Below are 25,662 nucleotides of genomic sequence, written 5' to 3'. Positions count from 1 at the left end.
GAAGAGGGCACTCTAGGCCTGTGTGTCAGGATTCAGAAAGACTGTTCTTTTAATAGGTTAGCAGGGGGTGCGACTTATACTCTGGAGTGACTTATGTATGCGTGAAATTATTAACACATGATTATATAATTTCACACGTTATTTTCCCACTAAACCGGAAGAGGGCACTCTAGGCCTGTGTGTCAGGATTCAGAAAGACTGGAATAAATGGAACTGCAACTGTCGATGAGTCTGACGCAAGGGACGTAGAAGAGGAAGCGCAGCATCTTCGAGTGGAGTTGTTTAAAAGTGACACTAAGGATGAAGATTTCATTGGATTTAGTGATTTGGAGTGACACGATGGTTTGGTTAACTTGTTAGCAAGTTATTTATGCTATACGTAGTTATCTGAATAACTCTTAATATGTTATGTTAACATACCAAGCACGTTCCCAGTTCATTGTTTATGTTTCATGTAACGTTAGCATACCGTACAATTATTAAGCCTGTTGTTGCCTCTATTCAATTGATGCGATGGATGGTTCGCCCAGGGCTCTGATAACACGGACCATAAATATGTCAAATGTTATGCTTGTAATTCATGTTTTGTTGCTAAGAGACCAACAAAATGGTAAATTTTTGCAGAGAATGTGATCCTGCTGGGTGTCCGGGCTCTCTTTTATAGATGAGGTGAAAGTTCAGTCGTCCAGCAAGGACTCTGAGGTGAGCTGTTGCTCCTCCACGTTGAGAGGAGTCAGACAAAGTGGCTTGGGCACCTTATCACACTTCAAGATTCAAGCGATTTAAGATTCAATTTATTTTCATACATGTACATGTGAAAAGTCTTATGCAAGGTAGATCCAGAGAAACGTGGGCGACTGGGTTAAAGAGAATTGAGAAAGGAGATACTTCAGTCGTCTGAATATTTGTTTTTCCAAATGAATCACATGGGTTGAGCAATGTCTTTTTATGATGTCATGAGTGTAAGTGAAACATGTACCGTAATTTTCGGACTATAAATCGCGGTTTTTGTCATAGTTTGGGTGGGGGTTGGGGCGACTTATATGTGATTTTTTTTCACAAATTTTTAAAATTCAAGCAACCACAATAAACAAACCGCGATGTAGCAAGGGATTACTGTCATTTGAACTGCAAGTGACGTCACCCGTGCCGCGCGGCGGTTGTTTACATAAAGGGCAAAGGATTTGATCACGGGATGACGAAGATGACGAAGGGCCCCACGTACTACCGGCATCATTAGCGACTTTGTTTGTAAGTGACACGGAGGACGAAGAGTTTGAAGGATTTTATGATTTGGAGTGACACAGAAGGTTTGAAAAACTATTATGGCTTTTACGGGAGCTCTCTTTCACCTCCATGGATGGAAGTCGGGGTCCGGCGCTCGGCCGGGTGGCTGTCCGGGGACGGTGGATGGGGCTCGGACATGGCTTTTACGCACGCCCGGCCCTTTTCATGGAGCTCTCTTCCACCTCTGTGGCTGGAAGTTCAGTAGTTGTTGGCTCGTTGAACTCTTGTTTTGTTAAATAAAGAGCCGTTTACCAAACCCACGTCTTTCCTGGTACTTTGTCAACGCTACAATATCGTTATATACTAGATCTCTGCAGACATAAAGTACGAGGAATTTGATCGATGGATTTAATGATTTGGAGTGACACAGATGGTTTGATAATATTGTTGTTATATAAACCCACGTCTTTCCTGGTACTTTGCTTTTTTTCACTTTATTGTACATTTTATGGCTGGTGCGACTTATACTCCAGAGCGACTTATAGTCAGAAAATTACGGTATATGGAAACAGTGCACATTCAAATTCACCAAAAAATTCCATTCAAAAGTGGTATAGTATACAGCAATCCCTCGCTACTTTGGGGTTCACCTAACGCGGCCTCGCTCCATCACAGAATTTTTTTAAACAAATATTGCCAATAGGTTTGGTGCATCGCAGATTTTTTTCTTTTTTTTCAGCGTGATATGCAATGAAGCACACGACCAGGCAACAAGACAGGGAAGTTCACCCCTACTCCATCAGCGACTCCCTGATGCTCGCGGCGTCACTTGGAGCGCAGGTGTTTGTTGCCCATATGACACTAAGGCTAAAGGGAATATGTTGATCTGTGTCCTTGGACCTTATTGGCATAGCAGTTCAAACAACATTTTATCTCAGCCTCCCGCACTTTATTCACTCTGTCTGCGTCAACATATCAGCAGCACCTCAGACTTACACTTCATTACACACATACTATCATGTTTCCGCACTTCAATCGCAAAGCGTAGTAGAATTGCGTGCATGCTTGTCACTCCAGATCGGATTGTCCTGTTTGCCCGTCGTAAAATTATAACGGTCTTGTGCGGATGCCCTCGCCCCGGGGGCGTGACAGCCGGTCACATGGCAAGAGCAGAGCGGAGCCAAAATGGTTGACAGTTCAAAAAAGGTTTATAAAAGTCTTGTCTGGATATTGTAACAATATATTTACGTTTGTTTTCTTATTTAAATAAAGAAAAATGTTTCTGCAAGTCAGTTTGACTTTAAAAAATTTACAAAAGTGTTTAAAAATACAAGAAGTGTTTAAAAAAACAAAGTGTATAAAACTACAATAAAGGTTCATAAAAGTCGTGCGGATATTATATAGCGAGGCGTCCAGGAGGCATCCTGATGAGATGCCCGAGCCCCCTTATCTGGCTCCTCTCCACGTGGTGGAGCAGTGGATCTACCCCGAGTCTCTTCCGGATGACCGAGCTCCTCACCCTATCTCTAAGGGAGAGCCCGGACACCCTGCGGAGGAAACTCATTTCGGCCGCTTGTATCCTGGATCTTGTTCTTTCGGTCACGACCCATAGCTCGTGACCATAGGTGAGGGTAGGAGCTTAGATCGACCGGTAAATTGAGAGCTTTGCTGCCGACGCTGCACCGATCCGCCTGTCAATCTCGCGCTCCATCCTGCCCTCACTCGTGAACAAGACCCCAAGATACTTGAACTCTTCCACTTGGGGGCAGGATCTCATCCCCGATCCGGAGAAGGCATTCCACCCTTTTCCGACCAAGGACCATGGACTCGGATTTGGAGATGCTGACCCTAATCCTGACCGCTTCACACTCTGCTGCGAACCGCTCGAGTGAGAGCTGGAGATCACGGCCTGAAGAAGCCAATAGCACCACATCATCTGCAAAAAGCAGAGACGCGATGCTGAGGTCCCCAAACCGGATCCCCTCAATGCCTCTGCTCCGCCATTGTCTTGCGCATCCCAAAGTCAAAGTCCCAATGATCATCGTCACACACACCTGGGTGTGGTGAAATTTGTCCTGTGCATCTAACCCATCCCCATGTGATTTTGATCCATCCCCTGGGGGAGAGGGGAGCAGTGAGCAGCAGCGGTGCCGCGCTCTGGAATCATTTGGTGATCTAACCCCCCAATTCCAACCCTTAATGCTGAGTGCCAAGCAGGGAGCAACGGGTTCCATTTTTATAGTCTTTAGTATGACCCGGCCGGGGTTTGAACCCACAACCTTCCAGTCTCAGGGCGGACACTCTACTACTAGGCCACTGAGCTGATGACTAGGCCACTGAGCTGACTAGAAATTCTGTCCATAGAAATTATGAACAGAATCGGTGACAAAGTGCAGCCTTGGCAGAGTCCAACCCTCACTGGGAACAAATCCGAATTACTGCTGGAAATGCGGACCAAACTCTGGCATCGGTGATACAGGGACCAAACCGCCCTTATCAGTTGGCTTGGCACCCCGTACTCCCGAAGCACCCTCCACAGAATCTCCCGAGGGACATGGTCGAACGCCTTCTCCAAGTCCACAAAACACATGTGGACTGGTTGGGCAAACTCCCATGCACCCTCGAGGATCCTGCCGAGGGTGTAGAGCTGGTCCACTGTTCCACGGCCAGGACGAAAGCCACACTGGTCCTCCTGAATCCGTGGTTCGACATCCCGATTAACCCTCCTCTCCAGCACCCCTGAATAGACCTTACCAGGGAGGCTGAGGAGTGTGATTCCCCTGTAATTGGAACACACCCTCCGATCTCCCTTCTTAAAGAGAGGAACCACCACCTCAGTCTGCCAATCCAGAGGCACCGTCCCCGATGTCCACGCAATGTTGTAGAGGCATGTCAGTCATCACAGCCCCACAACATCCAAAGCCTTTAAGAACTCCAAGCGGATCTCATCCACCCCCGGGGCCCTGCCACCGAGGAGTTTTTTAACTACCTCAGTGACTTCGACCCCAGAGATTGGACAGTCCGCCTCAGAGGCTCCAGGCCCTGCTTCCACAATGGAAGGCGTGTCAGTGGAATTGAGGTCTTCGAAGTATTCTCCCCACCGACTCACGACGTCCAGAGTCGAGGTCAGCAGCACACCATCTCCACTGTAAACAGTGTTGACCGTGCAGTTCTTCCCCCTCCTGAGATGCCGGATGGTGGACCAGAATCGCTTTGAAGCCGTCCGGAAGTCATTCTCCATGGCCTCGCCAAACTCCTCCCACGCCTGGGTTTTTGCCTCAGCAACCGTCAAAGCCGCGTTCCGCTTGGCCATCCGGTACCTGTCAGCTGCCTCCGCAGTCCCGCAGTCCAAAACGGCCCGATAGGACTCCATTAGCTTGATGGCATCCCTTACCGCAGGTGCGCTGAGTTCAATCAAACTGCAGAGTGGCCGGAGGTTCAATGATTGAAACTTTATGATGCTTGGAAGTCTTGAGAGTCAGTTTGACTTTAACATGTTTACTTAAGTGTTTAAGAATACAAAAACCATTTAAAAGTACAATATACATACAGTGTTTAAACATACAATAACATATAATAAAGGTTTGTAAAAGTATTTTATGGATACAAAGTTAAATGTTTGCCCAAAAATCTCGAGGTATCAGCTTAACATTTATTTTCTTTTCCTAGGGAACAGAAAGCCAAAAGAAGCAGTCAATGGGTCCCAACACTGCCCAACAGCTCCCACCATTTAGATGCTGTGCCTTGTTCCACTACCATCAACCGCAACCGAATGGGTCGAGACAAGAAGAGGACCTTTCCTTTATGGTAAGAAGAAGCAAAACTTGCAATTTTGCTGGTGGTTTTCAGGTTTTAGTGTTCATCACCAGTTAATTTTGGGTGCATTGTGTTCAAAAACAGCCCACATCAGTAGGCAGTTTGTTTGAATCCTCTGTCTGTTTTTCCAATGTATGTTTTGTTGCATGACTTTCATGCAAGACTTTTTCTCTTTTTCTGTTTTCATCCTTTGAGTGTAGCAATGTGTGTCTGAGTGTTTTGTATGACTTTACTGGATTGTTTATCGGGTATTTCCTCATGGTGTCTTAACCCTTTTTATCATACCCCTTATGTTGGGGTATGATAAAAATCACAAAAATTAGTTCACTTATCACCTTACTGTAAATATGGCATATATTTTAATAGAAGGTACTGTGTATACGTAGGTTATATATTGTGCTACTAACGGGAATTATAAGGCTCCCGTCTATCTTGACTGATCGGCACTTTTGTCTTTACTTTTATGTTCACCATGTCCAATTATTAACAAACAATAAATTTTTTGAAAATCTATTAATATATTGAAAATATATTAACCTACTCTACCATTATATTCTAACTATGGGTTGTTGTATTTTTAGGGATGTGAGGTGTTATGCTACGATACAAGCCACGTGTTGTTTTTTTTAATCTGAGCGTTAACAAAGAGACCATTGCAGTAAAAGCTCTATGCATTGATGTCTTTGGCAGCAACTGACTCCCTGCAGTACATGTTAGTTTTAAGGTCCCGTATTTTCTGCACTATAAGGCGCACTGGATTATAAAGCGCACCTTCAATCAATGGCCCATTTTTAAAATTTTGTCCATATATAAAGCGCACCGGATTATAAAGCGCACTGGATTATATAATAGCGGCTACAGTAGAGACAGAAGGTTACGTTATGCATCAATTACTAGATGGAGCTGCGCTAAAGGGAATGTCAACAAAACAGTCAGATAGATCAGTAAACCTTATTAATAAACATTAATAAATAACAAACATTAATGCAATCACAATATACTAGTAACGCTCGAAATAGGGAAAACAATAACAATCTAACAATAACTCAACGTTGCTCAAACATGAATGCAATCACAATATGATAACTAACAATATAACAATAACTCAACGTTGCTTTCTTAATAAACATTAATAAATAACAATGCAATCACAATATACTAGTAACACTCAAAATCGTGAAAACAATAACAATATAACAATAACTCAATGTTGCTCAAACAATGCAATCACAGCATAATCACAATATAAAAATAACTCAATGTTGCTCAAACATAAATGCAATCACAATATCATAACTCAAAATAGTGGAAACAATCACAATATATCAATAACGTTAATATCACACAACACACAAAATAAACACGTAAAACTTAAACTTTAAAGTTAGTCCTCATCCACGAATCCCTTAAATTCTTCTTCTTCGGTGTCCAAATTAAACAGTTGGGCAGATACGGCATCCAACATGCCCGGCTCCGTCTCTTCAAAGTCGTCATTGTCAGTGTCGCTACTGCTATCTCGCAGTGCAGTGACAATTCCAGCCTTCCTGAAAGCTCAGACAACGGTTGAGACAGATATATCAGCCCATGCATTTACGATCTACTGGCAGATAGTGGCGTATGTCCTCCGGCGCTGTCTCCCTGTCTTGGTGAACGTGTGTTCGTCTTCTGTCATCCACCGTTCCCACGCAGTTCTCATCCTAGCTTTGAAAGCCCTGTTGACACTGATATCTAGCGGCTAGATTTCTTTTGTCAAACCACCTGGAATGATGGCGTGTTGAATTAGTGCGCTTCACTTGTTTTTTTTGACACCATCTGTGATGTGGGCGCGCATGGAGTCATAAGTCAACAGGGACGGATCTGTGTGAAAAAAGCCACCTGGTCTCTTTGCTTATATTTCGCTCAACCACTCGCTCATCTTCTCTTCATCCATCCATCCATCCATCCATCCATCCATCCATCCATCCATCCATCCATCCATCCATCCATCCATCCATCCATCCATCCATCCATCCATCCATCCATCCATCCATCCATCCATCCATCCATCCATCGTTTCGAGTTGGCTTTGATGACGACGCCGGCTGAAAAGTTTTCTTTTGGCAAGGTCTTCCTCTTGAAAATAACCATGGGGGGAAGTTTCTGCCCATTAGCCTGGCAAGCAAGAACTACCGTGAAGGCTGATTTCTCATTCCCTGTGGTGCAAATATTTACCTTACGTGCTCCTGTTTTATCCACAGTGCGGTTCACAGGAACGAGTGGAACTTCATCTATGTTGATGATGTGCTCTTGCCGGATTTTTTTTCAGTGATCTTGCTTTAGCAATATGCGCAAAAAGTAGCCAGCTTTTCTTTCTGGCAGTTAAATTACTTTATAATCACAAAATAATGATCCATAGTCTTTTTGATTCATGATTCATAGTCTTCAGCAGGCCACTTATGATTGATTTCATGACACAATGCTTTGGGCCTGTTTAAATTGAGGAATTTGGTCCATATATAAGGCGCACCGGACAATAAGGCGCACTGTCGGCTTTTGAGAAAATTTTATGTTCGCCTTATAGTCCAGAAAATACGTTATAAATAACTCCATGAGCCAACTCGTCATACACTGGCCAATGGCAGATCTTTGATGCAGGGATGAGAATTTTATGTGGATCCGCAGATTTCCGTGCTTTTCCCGTTGAAAGTATCATTTTCGTGAATCGTGTAAATCCGTTGAGAAATTCTTTTTATATATGGGGGGGTAGCGAAGCGGCCTCGGCAACTCGCGAGCATTCGCCCGCCGTGACGGCATCTTTCGGCACATCTCAAGGCGAAATTAGTTACCGTATTTTCACGTTCAAAAGGCGCACTGCAATAAAAGTCGCAGTCTCAGTAGTGTGCCATGACTGTGTTTAACACACACATAGGGCGCAACGGCTCATAGGGCGCGAGTTTTATATATACCGTAATTTTCAGACTAAAAATCGCTCCGGATTATAAATCGCACCAGCCATAAAATGCACAATAAAGTGAAAAAAAACATATATGAGTCACACCGGAGTATAAGTCGCACTTTTGGGGAAAATGTATTTGTCAAAATCCAACACCAAAAACAGACATGAACCAGCAACAACAGGCTAAACGATACAGTATGCTAACGTCACATATACACAAACAAGGAGCTGAGAACGGGCCTGATGTAACATTCAGAGTTATTCAAGTAAGTATTACATAAATAACACGTTTATAAAATCATCTGTGTCACTCCAATTCATTAAATCCATCGATCTTACTTTATGTAAACAATGCCGCGTATGCGCGGCATATGCTGACGTCGGACCCGTTGTAAATTGCATTTCTAATTATTCCACAGACCCATATAACGATGTATAAAGTATATCTATATCTATAATAACTATCATATAACAACAATATCATCAAACCATCTGTGTCACTCCAAATCATTAAATCCATCGATCAAATTCCTCCTCCTTCATGTCAACAATGCCGTGCATGCGCGCCGCCCAGATCTAGCATATAACTATGTTGGAGCGTTAACAAAGTACCAGGAAAGACGTGGGTTTGGTAAACGGCTCTTTATTTAACAAAACAAGAGTTCAACGAGCCAACAACTACTGAACTTCCAGCCACGGAGGTGGAAGAAAGCTCCATAAATAGGACTGGGCGTGCGTAAAAGCCATGTCCGAGCGCCATCCACCGTCCCCGGACAGCCACCCGGCCGAGCGCCGGCCCCCGACTTCAATCCACGGAGGTGAAAGAGAGCTCCTGTCGAGAAGGACCGGGCGTGCGTAAAAGCCATATATGTGTGTGTGTGTGTGTGTGTGTGTGTGTGTGTGTGTGTGTGTGTGTGTGTGTGTGTGTGTGTGTGTGTGTGTGTGTGTGTGTGTGTGTGTATATATATATATATATATATATATATATATATACATACATACATACAATACTTGCCTGGACGGACACACCTTCAGTACAGTTTTGGTGAATTTCTTTGCCAAGCAGGTTGCGGATCTTTGCAGCAGAGTAAATCACAAAAAAAGCTGTTATGAAACTTCCAAAAGCATCCAAGCTATAAATGATCATAATTTATAGTAATGAGCATTTGTTTGAATCATTATCTATGATTCACGATATAAGATCCACGGGATCTTTTGACCGAGTCAGCGGAACTTTGTTACCAATTGCCATACTGCCTTATATTATATTCATACAGCCTTGAGGGGCCCCCGTGCTCAGCATGATGCTGCCGGAGACATTGTCGCCAACACGCATTACCTGAGGCCTCTGAGAGAGGAAGTCCAGTTCTCCATTCTTGCACATGCACGCACTTCACCCACTGTTGCCCCTTGTCCCTTCATCATCCTTCCAATTTTGTCATTTTGTACGGACTTATGTGAAGTTGTGGGTGTGACATCATCAATTCGTTAATGTTCCCTAACTATGCAGTTCTTACTCACCACTTACCATGCTTTTGTTTGTTTGTACTTTTGACACCCCATGTACTTGTTTACATTGTCACATTCTTAGTTTAATTATGCTTCCCACCGTATTTTTCATTATTAGTCAAAACATTTTCCTTCTGTCCAGAACCTTCAGTAGTAATCCAAGGCTGGCGTCTTACATGAGGCAAAATACGACGTCCCATCAAGCATTCATCAAAACATAAGATATACCGTAATTTTCAGACTATAAGTCGCTCCGGAGTATAAGTCGCACCAGCCATAAAATGCACAATAAAGTGAAAAAAAAACCACCCAAACTATGACAAAAACCGCGACTTATAGTCAGAAAATTACAGTAATCAAGTACAGAACATTCTTAGACACCTTGAGCAGTGTCCGTGATTTAGAATAACATCAAGCATACATTAAATAGTTCCTTAAAGGTTGTTATGCTATTCAGGCAATATAAAAAAAATATATATATATTTTAAAGTGCACAGAAATACATATCAGATCATGAAGTTATAAAAACCTGTCATTACCATATATAAAAATGTCTAGTTATATCTTCTTTATTGGTTTTATGTGTAGGTACAATTATATGCCTTAAATGTTTCTTTTATTGATTTAATTTGTGAATATACTTCTCTGCTTACGTACTTTATTCAATGAGGTTTGAGCATATCTGTTTTGTATCTTGGCAGGACTTTTTGTATTTCGACCCCATTCCTTCACTCCCTCTGTTGACCTCAGTTTAACTCAGGTCACTAAAACCGTTGATACCACCAGGGTCCCTCTGTTGGCACACCACGTATCTCTGTGGCGCCACTTCAAGTCCCTCTGTGGGGCCGCCAATAAGTGAGGAAAATAAGCATAGATCAAATTCATACACAGACATTTGTCAAGATGGAGAGTGGAAAGGCAATTGGCCCAGATGACATTCCAAAGGCAGCATGGAACTCTCAAGAAGGCAGAGAAGATTCCTGAGGAAAGGTGCTGGTTCCTATTTTTTATTTCAGACCACGGCGATGCGCAGAACTGCGGTAGCTACAGAGGTGTTATGTTGATCAGGCACAGCATTAAGTTGTGGGAAAGAATGTTAGAAGTGGGTCTTGAAACTCTCAACTAGCCAAAATAATGGAGAGCGTGGCAGAGATTAAGATGTTGCATTTTAATTTTACAGAAGAGGACATTTGTTGATTGGTGTGACAGGACAAAGATTTGGAAACGATTGCTCTGCTGTTGCGACCCCTAACTGGAGCAACCGAAAGAAGATGTAGAAAAAAATGCAAGAGGAAAATACAAATAACGAAATACATACATACATATATACGTACATATAGAAGGAGAGACATCGAACGATCGCCCACTCGGTCACTCAGTCACTTGGTATCTGTCATTCTGTCAATCAATCAATCAATCAATCAATCAATCAATCAATCAATCAATCAATTACAAGTGTTAACTAATTTGTAATAGTGTTGCAAGCAGTTTAAATTCTAATGAAATATGTGAATGTCCATATCAATTTTATCAAATTCTAATCCTACTGTACCTTTGTATAAGGGATAGCCTTCTCAAAGCATAGTCATTGTAATTTATTCAATCTGTTGTTTTACGAACATTTAATCGTTGATCAATCACGTACGTATCTTAAATAATGTTTTCCTCCTCCGAAGCGACAATGTACTTCAAACTCAAACGGCACCTTTTTATCGGGAAAAGTTTCTTGTTGAATATCTTTGTATGTTCATTCTTTTATCTTTGTCTCATGTCCCAATCACGCCACTGTTTAAATGATCAATTATTTCCAACATAATACTCATGCAGTCTTCTTAAATTTGTTCAATTTTTCAATCCCTTCCATTGTTTATCCGGCAAATGAATGTTATTCAAACTTTAACCTTCAAAAGCTGCTTTAAATTATCCACCTGTTCCCAATTTATTTCTAGTCTGTATGTTATTGCTCCAATTTTTTACATGTAATACTCTCCCATCCATTTGATCTTATCAAAGTCAAAATCAAAGTCTGCTTTATTGTCAATTTCTTCACGTCAAGACACACAAAGAGATCGAAATTTTGTTTCCTACTATCCCACGGTGACAAGACACATTACACATTATATATATATATATATATATATATATATATATATATATATATATATGTATATATATATATATATATAATTTTCGGACTATTAGTCGCTCCGGACTATAAGTCGCACCACCCATAAAATGCTCAATAACGTGAAAAAAACGTTATAAGTTATAAATATATAAGTCGCACTTTTGGGGCAAATTTATTTGTCAAAATCCAACACCAAAAACAGACACGAACCAGCAACAACAGGCTAAACGATACGGTATGCTAACGTGACATACACAAACGAGAGGCTGAGAACGGGCCTAACGTAACATTCAGTTATTCAAATGATTATTACATAAATAACACGTTTATCAAACCATCTGTGTCACTCCAATTCATAAAATACATCGATTATCGATCGTGTAAACAATGCCGCGTACGCGCGCCGTCGGACTCGTGATTTGCATGTCTAATTATTCCACAGACCCATATAACGATATATAAAGTATATTTCAAATAACTATCATATAGCAACAATATTACCAAACCATCTGTCACTCCAAATCATAAAATACATCGATCATCGATCGTGTAAACAATGCCGCGTACGCGCGCCGTCGGACTCGTGATTTGCATGTCTAATTATTCCACAGACCCATATAGCAATATACAAAGTATATTACAAATAACTATCATATAGCAACAATATTCCCAAACCATCTGTCACTCCAAATCATAAAATCCATCAATCATTGATCGTGTAAACAATGCCGTGTACGCGCGCCGTCGGACTCGTGATTTGCATGTCTAATTATTCCACAGACCCATATAACAATATATAAAGTATATTTCAAATAACTATCATATAGCAGCAATATTCCCAAACCATCTGTCACTCCAAATCATAAAATACATCGATCATCGATCGTGTAAACAATGCCGCGTATGCGCGCCGTCGGACTCGTGATTTGCATGTCTGGCGTGATATGTGCTCGCATGCTGTCCATCACAAGCAGAGCTTGCATCCTAAATTGCATTGCTGCCCCTACAGTTTTTTTTTTTCCATCACCACACTAAATTCTCTTCACCAGAACTGTGCTTTTTAAAAACTCAAAAAAACAGCGCTTTCCCCTCCCAGTTGTTGCGTCACGGCCAATGGTGAAATTGAAATCACCCTCTTTCAGTTTAGTTTGAAAATAACTATATTTCTTTTTCAGCTGTTTTTTTTTTGTTTTGTTTATTTGTTTCATGAACTTGAATATTGAGCTTTAAAGTGTGAATTGCTTTATTCGTTTTTTCAGTGTATTAAAAATAATATGTGAGGTGATCAACTGTACTAGTAAGTAATGTGTTAATGATCAAGTAAATTTTTTTGAAAAAAAAACACGTATAAGTCGCTCCTGAGTATAAGTCGCCCCCCCACCCAAACTATGAAAAACAATGCTACTTATAGCCCGAAAATTACGGAATTTTAGGACTATATATATATATATATATATATATATATATATATATATGTTTGTTTTATCTATCTATCTATCTATCTATCTATCTATCTATCTATCTATCTATCTATCTATCTATCTATCTATCTATCTATCTATCTCTCTATCTCTCTTTCTCTCTTTCTCTCTCTCTTTCTCTCTCTTTCTCTTTCTCTCTATCTATCTAACCTACCTACCTACCTACCTACCTACCTACCTACACACACACACACACACACACACACACACACACACACACACACACACACACACACACACACACACACACACACACACACACACACACACACACACACACACACACATAAGTTATTGGTCCACGGACAACAAAACATTCAAGTAAACAACACAAAAAGTAAAAACAAGAAGGCACATACAAGTCCCAGTTAAAGTCCCAAAGTCCCAATGATCATCGTCACACACTTATCTGGGTGTGGTGAAATTTGTCCTCTGCATTTAACCCATCCCCATGTGATTTTGATCCATCCCCTGGGGGAGAGGGGAGAAGTGAGCAGCAGCGGTGCCGCGCTCAGGGATCATTTGATGATGTAGGTGATCTAACTCCCCAATTACAACCCTTGAACAATGAATAAATAAGAGCGGTAAGTAAATAAATAAAATAAAATAAATACATAAATAAATCAATAAATAACAGTAGCAAAAATAAAAAAAAGTGCATACAGCAGACAGTCAGAATATAGTGCAAAAATACAGGAGGAGTAGTGCAAGGCAGCCAACGTGGCCCAAAAGGCCAGGACATTATGCAGCCGAAGGTGGAGGGGGGAGAGAGTTCAGGATCCTAACAGCCTGGACTATGAAGCTGTTGGTGAGTCTGGTGGTGCGGGAGCGCAGGCTTCTGTAACTCTTCCCAGAGGGCAGTAGTTATCTTGTGAAGGTTGATAATTTATTATAAGCTATTTTCACTCTCCCCCTTGTTACCATGCTTTGGCTCCATTTCACAATGTTGTCTCCCATTCACTTCATTTCTGCCGAGTTGCTTCTTATCCGTCTAGCATGTCGAAGATTTATAAACCATCAAATCTGAAAACACTTAAAATCTCACAATTCCCACCTTTATTTTTTTTTTATTTTTTCCCCTTCCCCTTTTGACACATTCTAAAAAAATTGCCTCTATGGATAAAAAGTAAAAATAACAATGTACCTCCAGATGCCATCCTGGCCTGGAATCACCAATTCTCAGTCCCTGAAACTCGACTGGCCATCTGTGTCACCCCTAATCATTAAATCCATCGATCAAATTCCTCATCCTTTATGTCAACGACGCGCGAGCCAACAACTACTGAACTGTAACGATAAAAACATATACAAGTTGCTCCACAAAATAAAATATATAAAATAACAATAACATAAATAAGGTTTTCAAACCTTGTGTCTCTCCAAATCATTAAATCCTTCAAACGTGAGGCCCTTCGTCATCTTCGTCATCCCGTGATCAAAACCTTTGTCCTTTATGTAAACAACCGCCGCGTGGCGCCGGTGACGTCACTTGCAGTTCAAATGACAGTAATCCCTTGCTACATCGCGGTTCGTTTATCGCGGTTTCACTACATCCCGGATTTTTGAATTTTTTAAATTTGTGAAAAAAAAACACATAAGTCGCTCCTGAGTATAAGTTGCCCCCCCCCCCCCAACCTATGAAAAAAAACGAAAAAATAGTCCGAAAATTACGGTAAAAGTAAAATTCACAATGACACACAAAAGATAATCCACAAAGGGACACGTCAAACGTATCAAATTGAAAACTGGAGCTTGCCGAGCCTGTCTTGAAAACGATCACATTTACAAACTCATTTTGAAAAGTAAGGGGTTAGTTGTTAATGCATTTTCACAGACATAACACAAAATAATTCTCCAAGACTGCAGTTGACAACCTGCAAAGTAAGTAAGAGTTCCACAAATACAGCACAATCTCCTCCCGGGGTTGCGGTTAGGGGTGCTGATTGTGTTGCAGAATCAGGTAAAACATCAAAACAGAGCAAGTCGTCACAAATTCCGTCACATGCATTTCGTCACACTGTCAGGTAAATCCAGAGTTGTCATGCACTGTCTTGGCTCAGAGGCAATGCTGGTATAGTCACATCTGGTCACAATCTTGAAATGGGCCTTCTCCATTGAACTCTTTTGTTATCAATGGTGCCCCAGAGTAATCCTAAACCCAGATTTAGTGTAAAATTAGCCCTGATCATTCTTGCTTTTTCAAATCTGTATTCTCTATATATTTTTCAGGTGAGAGGAATTTTATCCTCTACTGTGATCACGTCACCCCAACTTTGAATCGATTTAATCATTCACTTTACACAAACGCCACACCACAAGCACAGACTTGATATTCATGCACCATTACAGATAAACTGTCATCCCGCAACACACAAAAACATAAGATATTAAATTATTAAAAGAACCTTTCCTACTCAAAAAAATTTCTTCAATTAAAATTTCCCTTTTTTTTATTTTGAATCCAAAATTAATACCTACCGTAATTTTCGGACTATAAGTCGCGGTTTATTTCATAGTTTGGGTGGGGGGGTGACATATACTCAGGAGCGACTTATATGTGTTTTTTTTTCGAAAAAATTTTTACTTGATCATTAACACATTACTTACTAATATATATTAGTAATCACCTCACATATTATTTTTAATACACTGAAAAAACGAATAAAGCAATTCACACTTTAAAGAACAATATTCAAGTTCATGAAACAAAGAAACAAAACAAAAAAAAAACAACTGAAAAAGAAATATAGTTATTTTCAAACTAAACTGGACGAGGGTGCTTTAAATTTCACCATTGACCGTGACGCAACATCTGGGATGGGGAAAGCGCTGTTTTTTTGAGTTTTTAAAAAGCACAGGTCTGGTGAAGAGAATTTAGTGTGGTGATGTAAAAAAAACAAAACAAAAAAGAAACAGTAGGGGCAGCAATGCAACTTAGGATGCAAGCTCTGCTTGTGATGGACAGCATGCGAGCGCACATCACGCCAGAGATAAAAAAAATAAATTAAAAAACCTCAACTCCAAACCTGCCATCATCCCTGGAGGCTGCACTAAAATACTCCAGCCACTTGACGTCTTTGTGAATAGGAGCTTTAAAGCAGTTCTGCGTAACCTGTGGGAGCAGTGGATGATGGACGGAGAGCACAGCTTCACGGCAGCCGGGAGAATGCGACGTGCAACATTCCTGGACGTCATTGGATGGATTGATAAAGCTCGGGCTTCGGTTACACTCAAAACCATTCTGTCAGGATTCAGAAAATATGGAATAAGTCCAACTGAAACTGACGAGGAGTCTGACGTCAGCGACGAAGGGCCGCACGTACTACTGGCATCAGTAGTGGAGTTGTTTGTCAGTGACACGGAGAATGAAGAGTTTGAAGGATTTGATAATCAGACAGAAGACAAAAACGGTTTGAAAAAGTTATTATTTATATTATAGTTATGCTATTTAGTTATGCTAAGTTATGCTATTTATGTTTTATTTCGTGTAGCAACTTGTTTATGTTTTTAGCGTTACAGTTCAGTAATTGTTGGCTCGTTGAACTCTTGTTTTGTAAAATAAAGAGCCGTTTACCAAACCCACGTCTTTGCTTGTACTTTGTTAATGCTACAATATAGTTATATGCTAGATCTGTGGGATAACGACGAGGCTGACGTCAGGGCGCACTTTGTTGACAAAAGACGAGGAATTTGATCGATGGATTTAATGATTTGGAGTGACACAGATAGTATTGTTGCCTTATGATAGTTATTTGAAATATACTTTATATATCGTTATATGGGTCTGTGAAATAATTAGACATGCAAATCACGAGTCCGACGGCGCGCGTACGCGGCATTGTTTACACGATCGATGATCGATGGATTTTATGATTTGGAGTGACAGATGGTTTGGTAATATTTTTGCTATATGATAGTTATTTGAAATATACTTTATATATTGTTATATGGGTCTGTGGAATAATTAGACATGCAAATCACGAGTCCGATGGCGCGCGTACTCAGCATTGTTTACACGATCGATGATCGATGTATTTTATGATTTGGAGTGACAGATGGTTTGGTAATATTGTTGCTATATGATAGTTATTTGAAATATACTTTATATCTCGTTATATGGGTCTGTGGAATAATTAGACATACAAATCACGAGTCCGACGGCGCGCGTACGCGGCATTGTTTACGCGATCGATGATTGATGTATTTTATGATTTGGAGTGACACAGATGGTTTGATAAACGTGTTATTTATGTAATAATCATTTGAATAACTCTGAATGTTACGTTAGGCCCGTTCTCAGCCTCTCGTTTGTGTATGTCACGTTAGCATACCGTATCGTTTAGCCTGTTGTTGCTGGTTCGTGTCTGTTTTTGGTGTTGGATTTTGACAAATAAATTTGCCCCAAAAGTGCGACTTATACTCCGGAGCGACTTATATATGTTTTTTTCACGCTATTGTGCATTTTATGGGTGTTGCGACTTATACTCCGGAGCGACTAATAGTCCGAAAATTACGGTAATCGTCTGGTCTACTGTCCTCTCATCGCCTGCCAATATGCATAATGCTGGAACATAATTTAACTCCCCATGTAGTTTGCTTACATCTCACACTTTTTAACTATTTGACACTTTGTGTTGAGCTGTAACTTCCATATTTCCACCTTCCCATATTTCTTCCTATAAACAGTTCCATATTGCTTTCAGGTTCACATTGATTCACACATTTTCCGTTTAAATTCATCCCTCCAAATAACTATCTCTGGCAAAGAACCAAAAATTTATAGAATACGCCCTTTTACTGTTACCTTGTTCCTTCATTCATCTCCTCACAAGCATTACTGACCCTCCTAAAAAAATAAGACTCAAAAAATGTTTAAAATACACAGCCTCCTCCTGCCATTTACACTATCACCTTGAAAATTATTGTTCGCATTTTGTTGATGCCAATTACTCTCAGAATTAAAAGAAATGCTTACGCTTGATACTGGAGTCATGCTATGTCACAAATTTTGAAAACCTTCTTCCACGTTCCCCCTTTGTATCTATCAAAACCAATTAGAACTATTTTTGCTGTCATGATCATCATTGTGGCCTTCACACATATTATTCCTGTACTTTAAATTGTCATTATTTTGTACATGTGAAGCCCTTTGAGACTTGCTTGTGATTTAGGGCTATATAAATAAACTTGACTTGCCTTGACTTTATTATTACTCAACTTCTTCTGCATTCTTCTGCCTTTTTTTATTTTTATTTTATCTTAACTAATTCCACATAATTAGTCTGATTCACTTCATTCCACTTTTAACACATTCCAAATGTTCATGCCAAATATTCCAAATATTTGTTTTTTGAGAAATTCCCCAATTTTAAGCCAAAATTTCACCATTCATTCTTCATGACAACTTCAACATTTCTCATTTTCTTCCACATAATTCCTCCAATTCATCTTCTTTCACTTCCTAGATTCAAATTTCACATTTTCACTTTTAACATTGCGGTAAAATTTTTGCAAAATTTTTCCCTTCTAATTTCTTCTAGTTTCTTTTTTCACTGACTCAACCCATTTAAACTTTTAATTGTTCATCTTATGCCTACCTATTCCATAACTTCCATAACTAAAAATGTTCTACTTTCAATTCACGCCCAATTTTACAAAATTCTTTCAAAAATGTTCGTACATTTTCTTACCAATTCACCACTTTCCAAATTTAAACATAATTGTGTAGCATTCCCCGAATTTTTATTCAGCCTCTTTGCCTTCACACGCAATTTCTACAGAAATTACAAATTTTAGTTATCATTGTTAATCCTCCGTGACCCTCGTAAGGACAAGCCGTACCAGTAATGGATAGATGGATGGATTGTTAATCCTAACCCCAAGTACCTATCATAAATTGCCATTTAAATCAATTGTCGCAAGGGTAATGTCAATGTAATTGTTATTTAAAGCCCTACTGTATTCTTTTTTCAATTAAGTAGTGTCCTGTATTACTATTTTGCTGACTAACCAGAATTCCAAATTTCTTATGGCCCCCTCACCCCTTCAAGCTCAAATATGCATCCTATAAATCAGTCGCAATTGATATTAAATTCTGTTGTTTTGATAAAGGTCAATTAAGTTTAGCAATTCAGCCTTCTGTTGCCCGAATCGCAATTTTCACTGGTCCAATTATAAAATTACATTATTTCAATTAGATTCATCATTCGTCTTTGAAATGCTATGTTAGATATAAAAAATTCATGATTCAAATTATTTAATTTCTATTGATCAATGTCCACTTTGCACTTTGATCACACTGTCATATGATTTGTTATTATTAGTGCAACGTCACTGTCCATATCTATGTATTTTGTTTTCATCCCTGTTTCAGTGTCAATAAGCAGCGTTATTATTCCCTTTTTTTTTAATCAAAACTCCTGTTATGTCGGCCCCAGCACCCAAACACGCTTCCATCCCTTTTGTCTCAAACTCCACCAACTTTGTAATGCTTGAGCAGTCTTTAGCAAGGTGTCCAGTTTGACTTCATGTGACTCATGCAAGTCTTTCGCAGCCTCTCCTCTTCGAGTCTCATAATGATGATTCATGGCTGGACCGTCCACCACTCTCAAATGCGTCCATCTTGTCTTTGGTTTTTTCAGTCCCAATTTTTGTTTTGTTTTTTTAGGATCTGCAACTGTGTGTATTCCACCAACTGTATGGCTCTTGTCCTGGTAAAAGCTGTGCTTGCCCCCTTCAAGCATGATAATAGTTCCTGTTGTTCTCCTAAAGGTCAAAGGTGCCTCATGACCAGGGGCAGTTCTCTGTTGATTTTGAGACAGCCAGTGGAGTAAGAAGACTCAGTTCAGGAATCGTGCCGCGCGCTAGGGCAGAATACACTGGGATACAAATTTTACAGAACTATCTTCGTGTTATCAGTTTTCCTGTGTAGCATTTGTTTATTACCACCAACTCCTCCTATTAACACTATTGCGCACACTCATCTTACTTTCAAGCCGCCCTTATCAAATGTTTTTTTTTTTTTTTTAGTAATCCATCCACCCTACCCATGAACAAGGCTAAATTTCTCTTTCTTCAAAGTTGTTAAACAACTCAATAATAGTTTCCAACATTCAAATTCAAATATTCAACCCGCATTTTTCCTTCATCCTGATTCCAATCTTTGATTCCTTTTTCGTTCGATCATAAACTGGTCTCACGTAAATAATTTATTTTCCTCTTCCCATCTCTCACTTCACATGTCACTCACATCCCCCTTCTACCATGCTCGTTTTTTTTTTTTACTTCCAGTGCTTATCATCAAATTAAGTTCCAAAATCCCTTGGAATAAACTGTACTGTAATTCAACATTCTACCAACATGGTTGTATATGCGGTAAATTTTATTGTTCAATCTATAGGTCATACGTATAGGTGTTCCAAATATGACACTCTTCCTTGATTTACCATCTCATAAGTTATTGTTGTCAGCAGCATTAATGGATAGTGCTTGAAAGTGAATATCTCATTGCCCAATTTGCAACACGTCACATTTGAGCTAGTATTTATTTCTTTCTTTATTTATTTATTTATTTATTTATTTATTTATTTATTTATTTTCCATCCTCGTGTTAGCTGGCATATGTCAGAATTTAAATGTAATTTTGCTTTTAATTTTTAAGTCTTTCAAAATTGCTATATCCTTACCGCACTCAGATAAACTGTTAAATATAGCTTAAAAAACAAACAATAACAATCTATGCTCCTGCAGAGACCTTGCATGTTGACACTTAAAAGTGGCACCCAAATGCCAGATTACAAATCAAATCTCCTCCTTCAATCTTGCATTTTTTGATGAAACAGTCTACTGAGCTCGACACTGACATCACATACTAAATAATGGCCTGCAAGTTAAGCATAATGTTGTTGGTGTGGTCCCTCAAAACATGTGACTAGAATTTGGACAATTATTAACACCCATCAATTGATCAATTATCTTCTCACTAAATTCCTAGCCTGTTAACCTATCTGCATAAAGAAGACATTTACAATGCAGGGGATAAGAGAATAACAAGGAACACCTGAACCCTAACCCAAAAACACCAGGAAAACCTAACAATAAACAAAATAAACCCAACCCACAATCAAACCAAATAAACTAGGACCATGACATATGTGGACCAACACTGCTCCAAATATTTCCTCTTTAAAATTTTAGCCTTTTTATGTAGAGCACCATTAATTTCTTATCATTGACCTAATTTTATCCTTAATTTAACCCCAATCACGAATGCCCCCTACTTAATACTTTACTTGGTGTTCTTTTAATAAAAAGTGCCCCCTTGCAATGTCGTTATTTGTTTTTTTTTTAACTCTAAGTGATTCAAATCTGTGATTTATCCTTACGTGTAACCACCTTGTATAGTCTGATGTTATAACCAATCCATAATTCCTCCTAAATTTAACATCTGCAATCAAAATTAAATTTTATCCAATTCAATAATGCCTGTTCTCTCATTCTCACATTTTTTTACGAGGGCTGGGCACTATCCCCTTTGAACCAGTTTCTGCCCACAACCCTCAGATTATTTTATCATTTTAAAGTTTTACATTTTACAGTGCAAATCTGAGAAACCATTGTCTCGTGCATCCCAAAGTCAAAGTCCCAATGATCATCGTCACACACATCTGGGTGTGGTGAAATTTGTCCTCTGCATCTAACCCATCCCCATGTGATTTTGATCCATCCCCTGGGGGAGAGGGGAGCAGTGAGCAGCAGCGGTGCCGCGCTCGGGAACCATTTGGTGATCTAACCCCCCAATTCCAATCCTTAATGCTGAGTGCCAAGCAGGGAGGCAATGGGTCCCATTTTTATAGTCTTTGGTATGACCCGGCCATGGTTTGAACCCACAACCTTCCAGTCTCAGGGCGGACCCTCTACCACTAGGCCACTGAGCTGGTGTCATGCACCATTTTAACCAAACTCCATCATTTATAACGAACTGGTACACAAAGACAAACATAGATAACACACACACGGGCTCACAACATGGCAATCTTCCCAGCCGTTGACAAGTGGGTGGGGAGATATCTGAAGTGCGGAAAACCTCACCACCACCACGTCACACAATGCGATCCCCTACCTCTGTCCTAAATATGCATGTGTGCCCACCTGACCGTTTTGCCCAAACTTTAGAGCTGCAACCTTTTGAAAACAAAAATAGTTACAGTTTAACCCCACCACACAAAGGGATACAACCTTCATGCTAGTTATACATGTACATTCTTTATCAAATTCTTGTTCAGCCATTTTTCTGACTCCAACTCAAATACCAAATAAAAAAAATCAACTATTTGAAACAAATCAACTTATTGTTCTCACTTCTCCAGCTGCGGCGCTGTCTCACCTGACAGCCAAGCCTGCACTTTCCCACTCAGAAGCCACCCAATTCAGCACCCGCGCAGTTTTGTACACAATGTTCACAGAGATACACTTAACACCGTTGCTGCCACAATATAAAACAGTGTAAATAAATTGTTACACTTTATTATATATATATAGATGGATATATATATATATCTATATATATATATATATATATAGATATAGATATATAAAACTGACTATGCAAAGTTCTTCCTCACCACTTACCATGCATTTGTTTGTTTGTTCTTTTGACACTCCATGTACTTGTTTAAATTGTCACATTCTTAGTTTAATTATGCTTCCCACCGTATTTTTCATTATTAGTAAAAACATTTTCCTTCTGTCCAGTACCTTCAGTAGTAATCCAAGGCTGGCGTCTAGCATTAGGCAAAATACGACGTCACATCAAGCATTCATCAAAACATAAGATATAATAAAGTACAGAACATTCTTAGACACCTTGAGCAGTGTCCGTGATTTAGAATAACATCAAGCATGCATTAAATACCGTATTTTTCGGACTATAAGTCGCTCCGGAGTATAAGTCGCACCAGCCACAAAATGCACAACAAAGTGAAAAAAACATATATAAGTCGCACCGGAGTATAAGTCGCACTTTTGGGGCAAATTCATTCGTCAAAATCCAACACCAAGAACAGACATGAACGAGCAACAACAGGCTGAACGATAGGTATGCTAATGTGACCTAAACACAAACAAAGAGCTGAGAACGGGCCTGACGTAACATTCAGAGTTATTCTAATAACTTACATAAATAACACGTTTATAAAACCATCTGTGTCACTCCAGTTCATTAAATCATCATCCTTTATGTAAGCAATGCCGCGTACGCGCGCCGTCAAACTCGTCGTGATTTGCTAATTATTCCACAACAATATTATCAAACCATCTGTGTCACTCCAAATCATTAAATCCATCGATCAAATTCCTCATCCTTTGTCAACAACGCTGCACGTGGGCCCTGATGTCAGCCTCGTCATTACTCCACAGATCTGGTATAAAACTATATTGTAGCGTTAACAAACTACAAGCAAAGACGTGGGTTTGGTAAACGCCTCTTTATTTAACAAAACAAGAGTTCAACGAGCCTACAACTACTGAACTTCCATCCACGGAGGTGAAAGACCGGGCGTGCGTAAAAGCCATGTCCGAGCCCCAGCCACCGTCCCCGGACAGCCACCCAGCCGAGCGCTGGCCCCCAACTTCCATCCTCGGAGGTGAAAGAGAGCTCCGTCGAGTCGGACCGGGCGTGCGTAAAAGCCATAATAGTTTTTCAAACCTTCTGTGTCACTCCAAATCATTAAATCCTTCAAACTCTTCGTCCTCCGTGTCACTTACAAACAAAGCCGGTAGTACATGGGGCCCTTCCTCATCTTCGTCATCCCGTGATCGAATCTTTGTCCTTTATGTAAACAACCGCCGCGCTGCTAACGTCACTTGAAATTCTAATTACAGCAATCCCTTGCTACATCGCGGTTCGTTTATCGCATTTCCCCCCTTTTTTTTTTATTTTTCTTTTGAAATTTTTTGAAAAGATTCACATATAAGTCGCTTCTCAGGATAAGTCGCCCCCCCACCCAAACTAAGAAAAAAACGCGACTTATAGTTAGAAAATTACGGTATCTATCTATCTATCTATCTATCTATCTATCTATCTATCTATCTATCTATCTATCTATCTATCTATACACACACGCAGACACACACACACACACACACACACACACACACACACACACCGTATTTTTCGGAGTATAGGTTGCGTTTATTCATAGTTTGGGTGGGGGGGGACTTATATGTGAAATAATTCACAAATTTTTACTTGATTTAACACATTACTTACTTCCTAGTATTGTTGATCACTTCACGTTATTTTCACTTTAAATTGCATGAGGGTGCACTATGGCTTTATATTAATTGAAAATGGCCTTCAAAATATAGCACCCTACCTCAAATCAAAGCACAGCTGAATAACATAAATAACATGGAGAATTCTTAAAACATACTGTAAATACTCTTTAGAACAGCTTCTATTATAACAATTTGAATAACAAGGTACAAGTGTACATACTGTGAATATGTTTTTAGAACTGTTTTATTATAACGATTTTCTTGAATAACATAAATAACATGGATAATTCTCAACACATACTGTAAATATGTTTTTAGAACAGCTTTTATTATAACAATTTTAATAACAAGGTACAAGTGTACATACTGTAAAGATTCAAGAAGATTCAAGAAATTTTATTTGCCTTGTTTATGCGTGCAAAACAAGGAATTTGACTCCGGTACATCACAGTCTCTGTTCAACATTTAGGTGACTAACAACACTCAGGACATGTGAAAAATGACAAATATTCTCAAACATCCCCTGATCTTAAACTCCCAGGAGGGCAAGGAAAAACTCAAAACTCCAACTCGGGTAAATGAGAAACCTTGAGAAGAGACCACAGGTAGGAGGGTGCCTTTTCCAGGATGACCAGGCTGCAATGGATGCAAAGAGGACACAGTACCAACAGTGTAGACAATGCAAAAAAGGTGTGGAGAGCAGGATGTTATTGCACAGCAATGACTCTGAGACTCTTAAGAGTGGTGTGAGTTCATCAGAGCAACAGCCTGGGGGAAGAAGCTGTCTCTGTGTCTGCTGGTTTTGGCGAACACGGCTCTATAACGCCGGTGGGACATGCCCGGAACACCTCCCCAGGGAGGCGCCCAGAAAGCATTCTGATGAGATGCCCGAGCCACCTCATCTGGCTCCTCTCAACGTGGAGGAACAGCGTCTCTACTCAGAGTCTCTCCCGGATGACCGAGCTTCTCACCCTATCTCTAAGGGAGAGCCCGGACACCCTGCGGAGGAAATTCATTTCGGCCACTTGTATCCAGGATCTCGTTCTTTCGGTCACGACCCATAGCTCGTAACCATAGGTGAGGGTAGGAGCGTAGTTCGACTGGTAAATTGAGAGCTTTGCCTTTTGTTTTAGCTCTCTCTTTACCACGACAAACCAGTACAGAGTCCGCATTACTGCCGACGCTGCACCGATCCGCCTGTCGATCTCACGCTCCATCCTGCCCTCACTCGTGGCCAAGACCCCAAGATACTTGAACCCCTCCATTTCATCCTCGATCCAAAGAGGGCA

The 25,662-nt window shown here is 40.1% G+C and overlaps 1 protein-coding gene across 1 annotated transcript in view; it reads left to right on the top strand.

Moving 5' to 3' along the window:
- The window catches only part of LOC147047766 (SWI/SNF-related matrix-associated actin-dependent regulator of chromatin subfamily B member 1), a 53,888-nt gene that overhangs the window by 3,680 nt on the left and 24,546 nt on the right, over nucleotides 1-25,662 (top strand). Inside the window, exon 4 of the mRNA XM_085925429.1 lies at nucleotides 4,897-5,034. Within this exon, the coding sequence (XP_085781555.1) occupies nucleotides 4,897-5,034 (138 nt within the window). The remainder of the gene's footprint in view (nucleotides 1-4,896; nucleotides 5,035-25,662) is intronic.

The sequence above is a fragment of the Syngnathus leptorhynchus genome, chromosome 12, assembly GCF_054491065.1.
Source record: "Syngnathus leptorhynchus isolate UIUO chromosome 12, UIUO_Slep, whole genome shotgun sequence".
Lineage (NCBI taxonomy): Eukaryota > Metazoa > Chordata > Actinopteri > Syngnathiformes > Syngnathidae > Syngnathus > Syngnathus leptorhynchus.
This window is presented reverse-complemented; position numbering and strand designations above follow the sequence as displayed.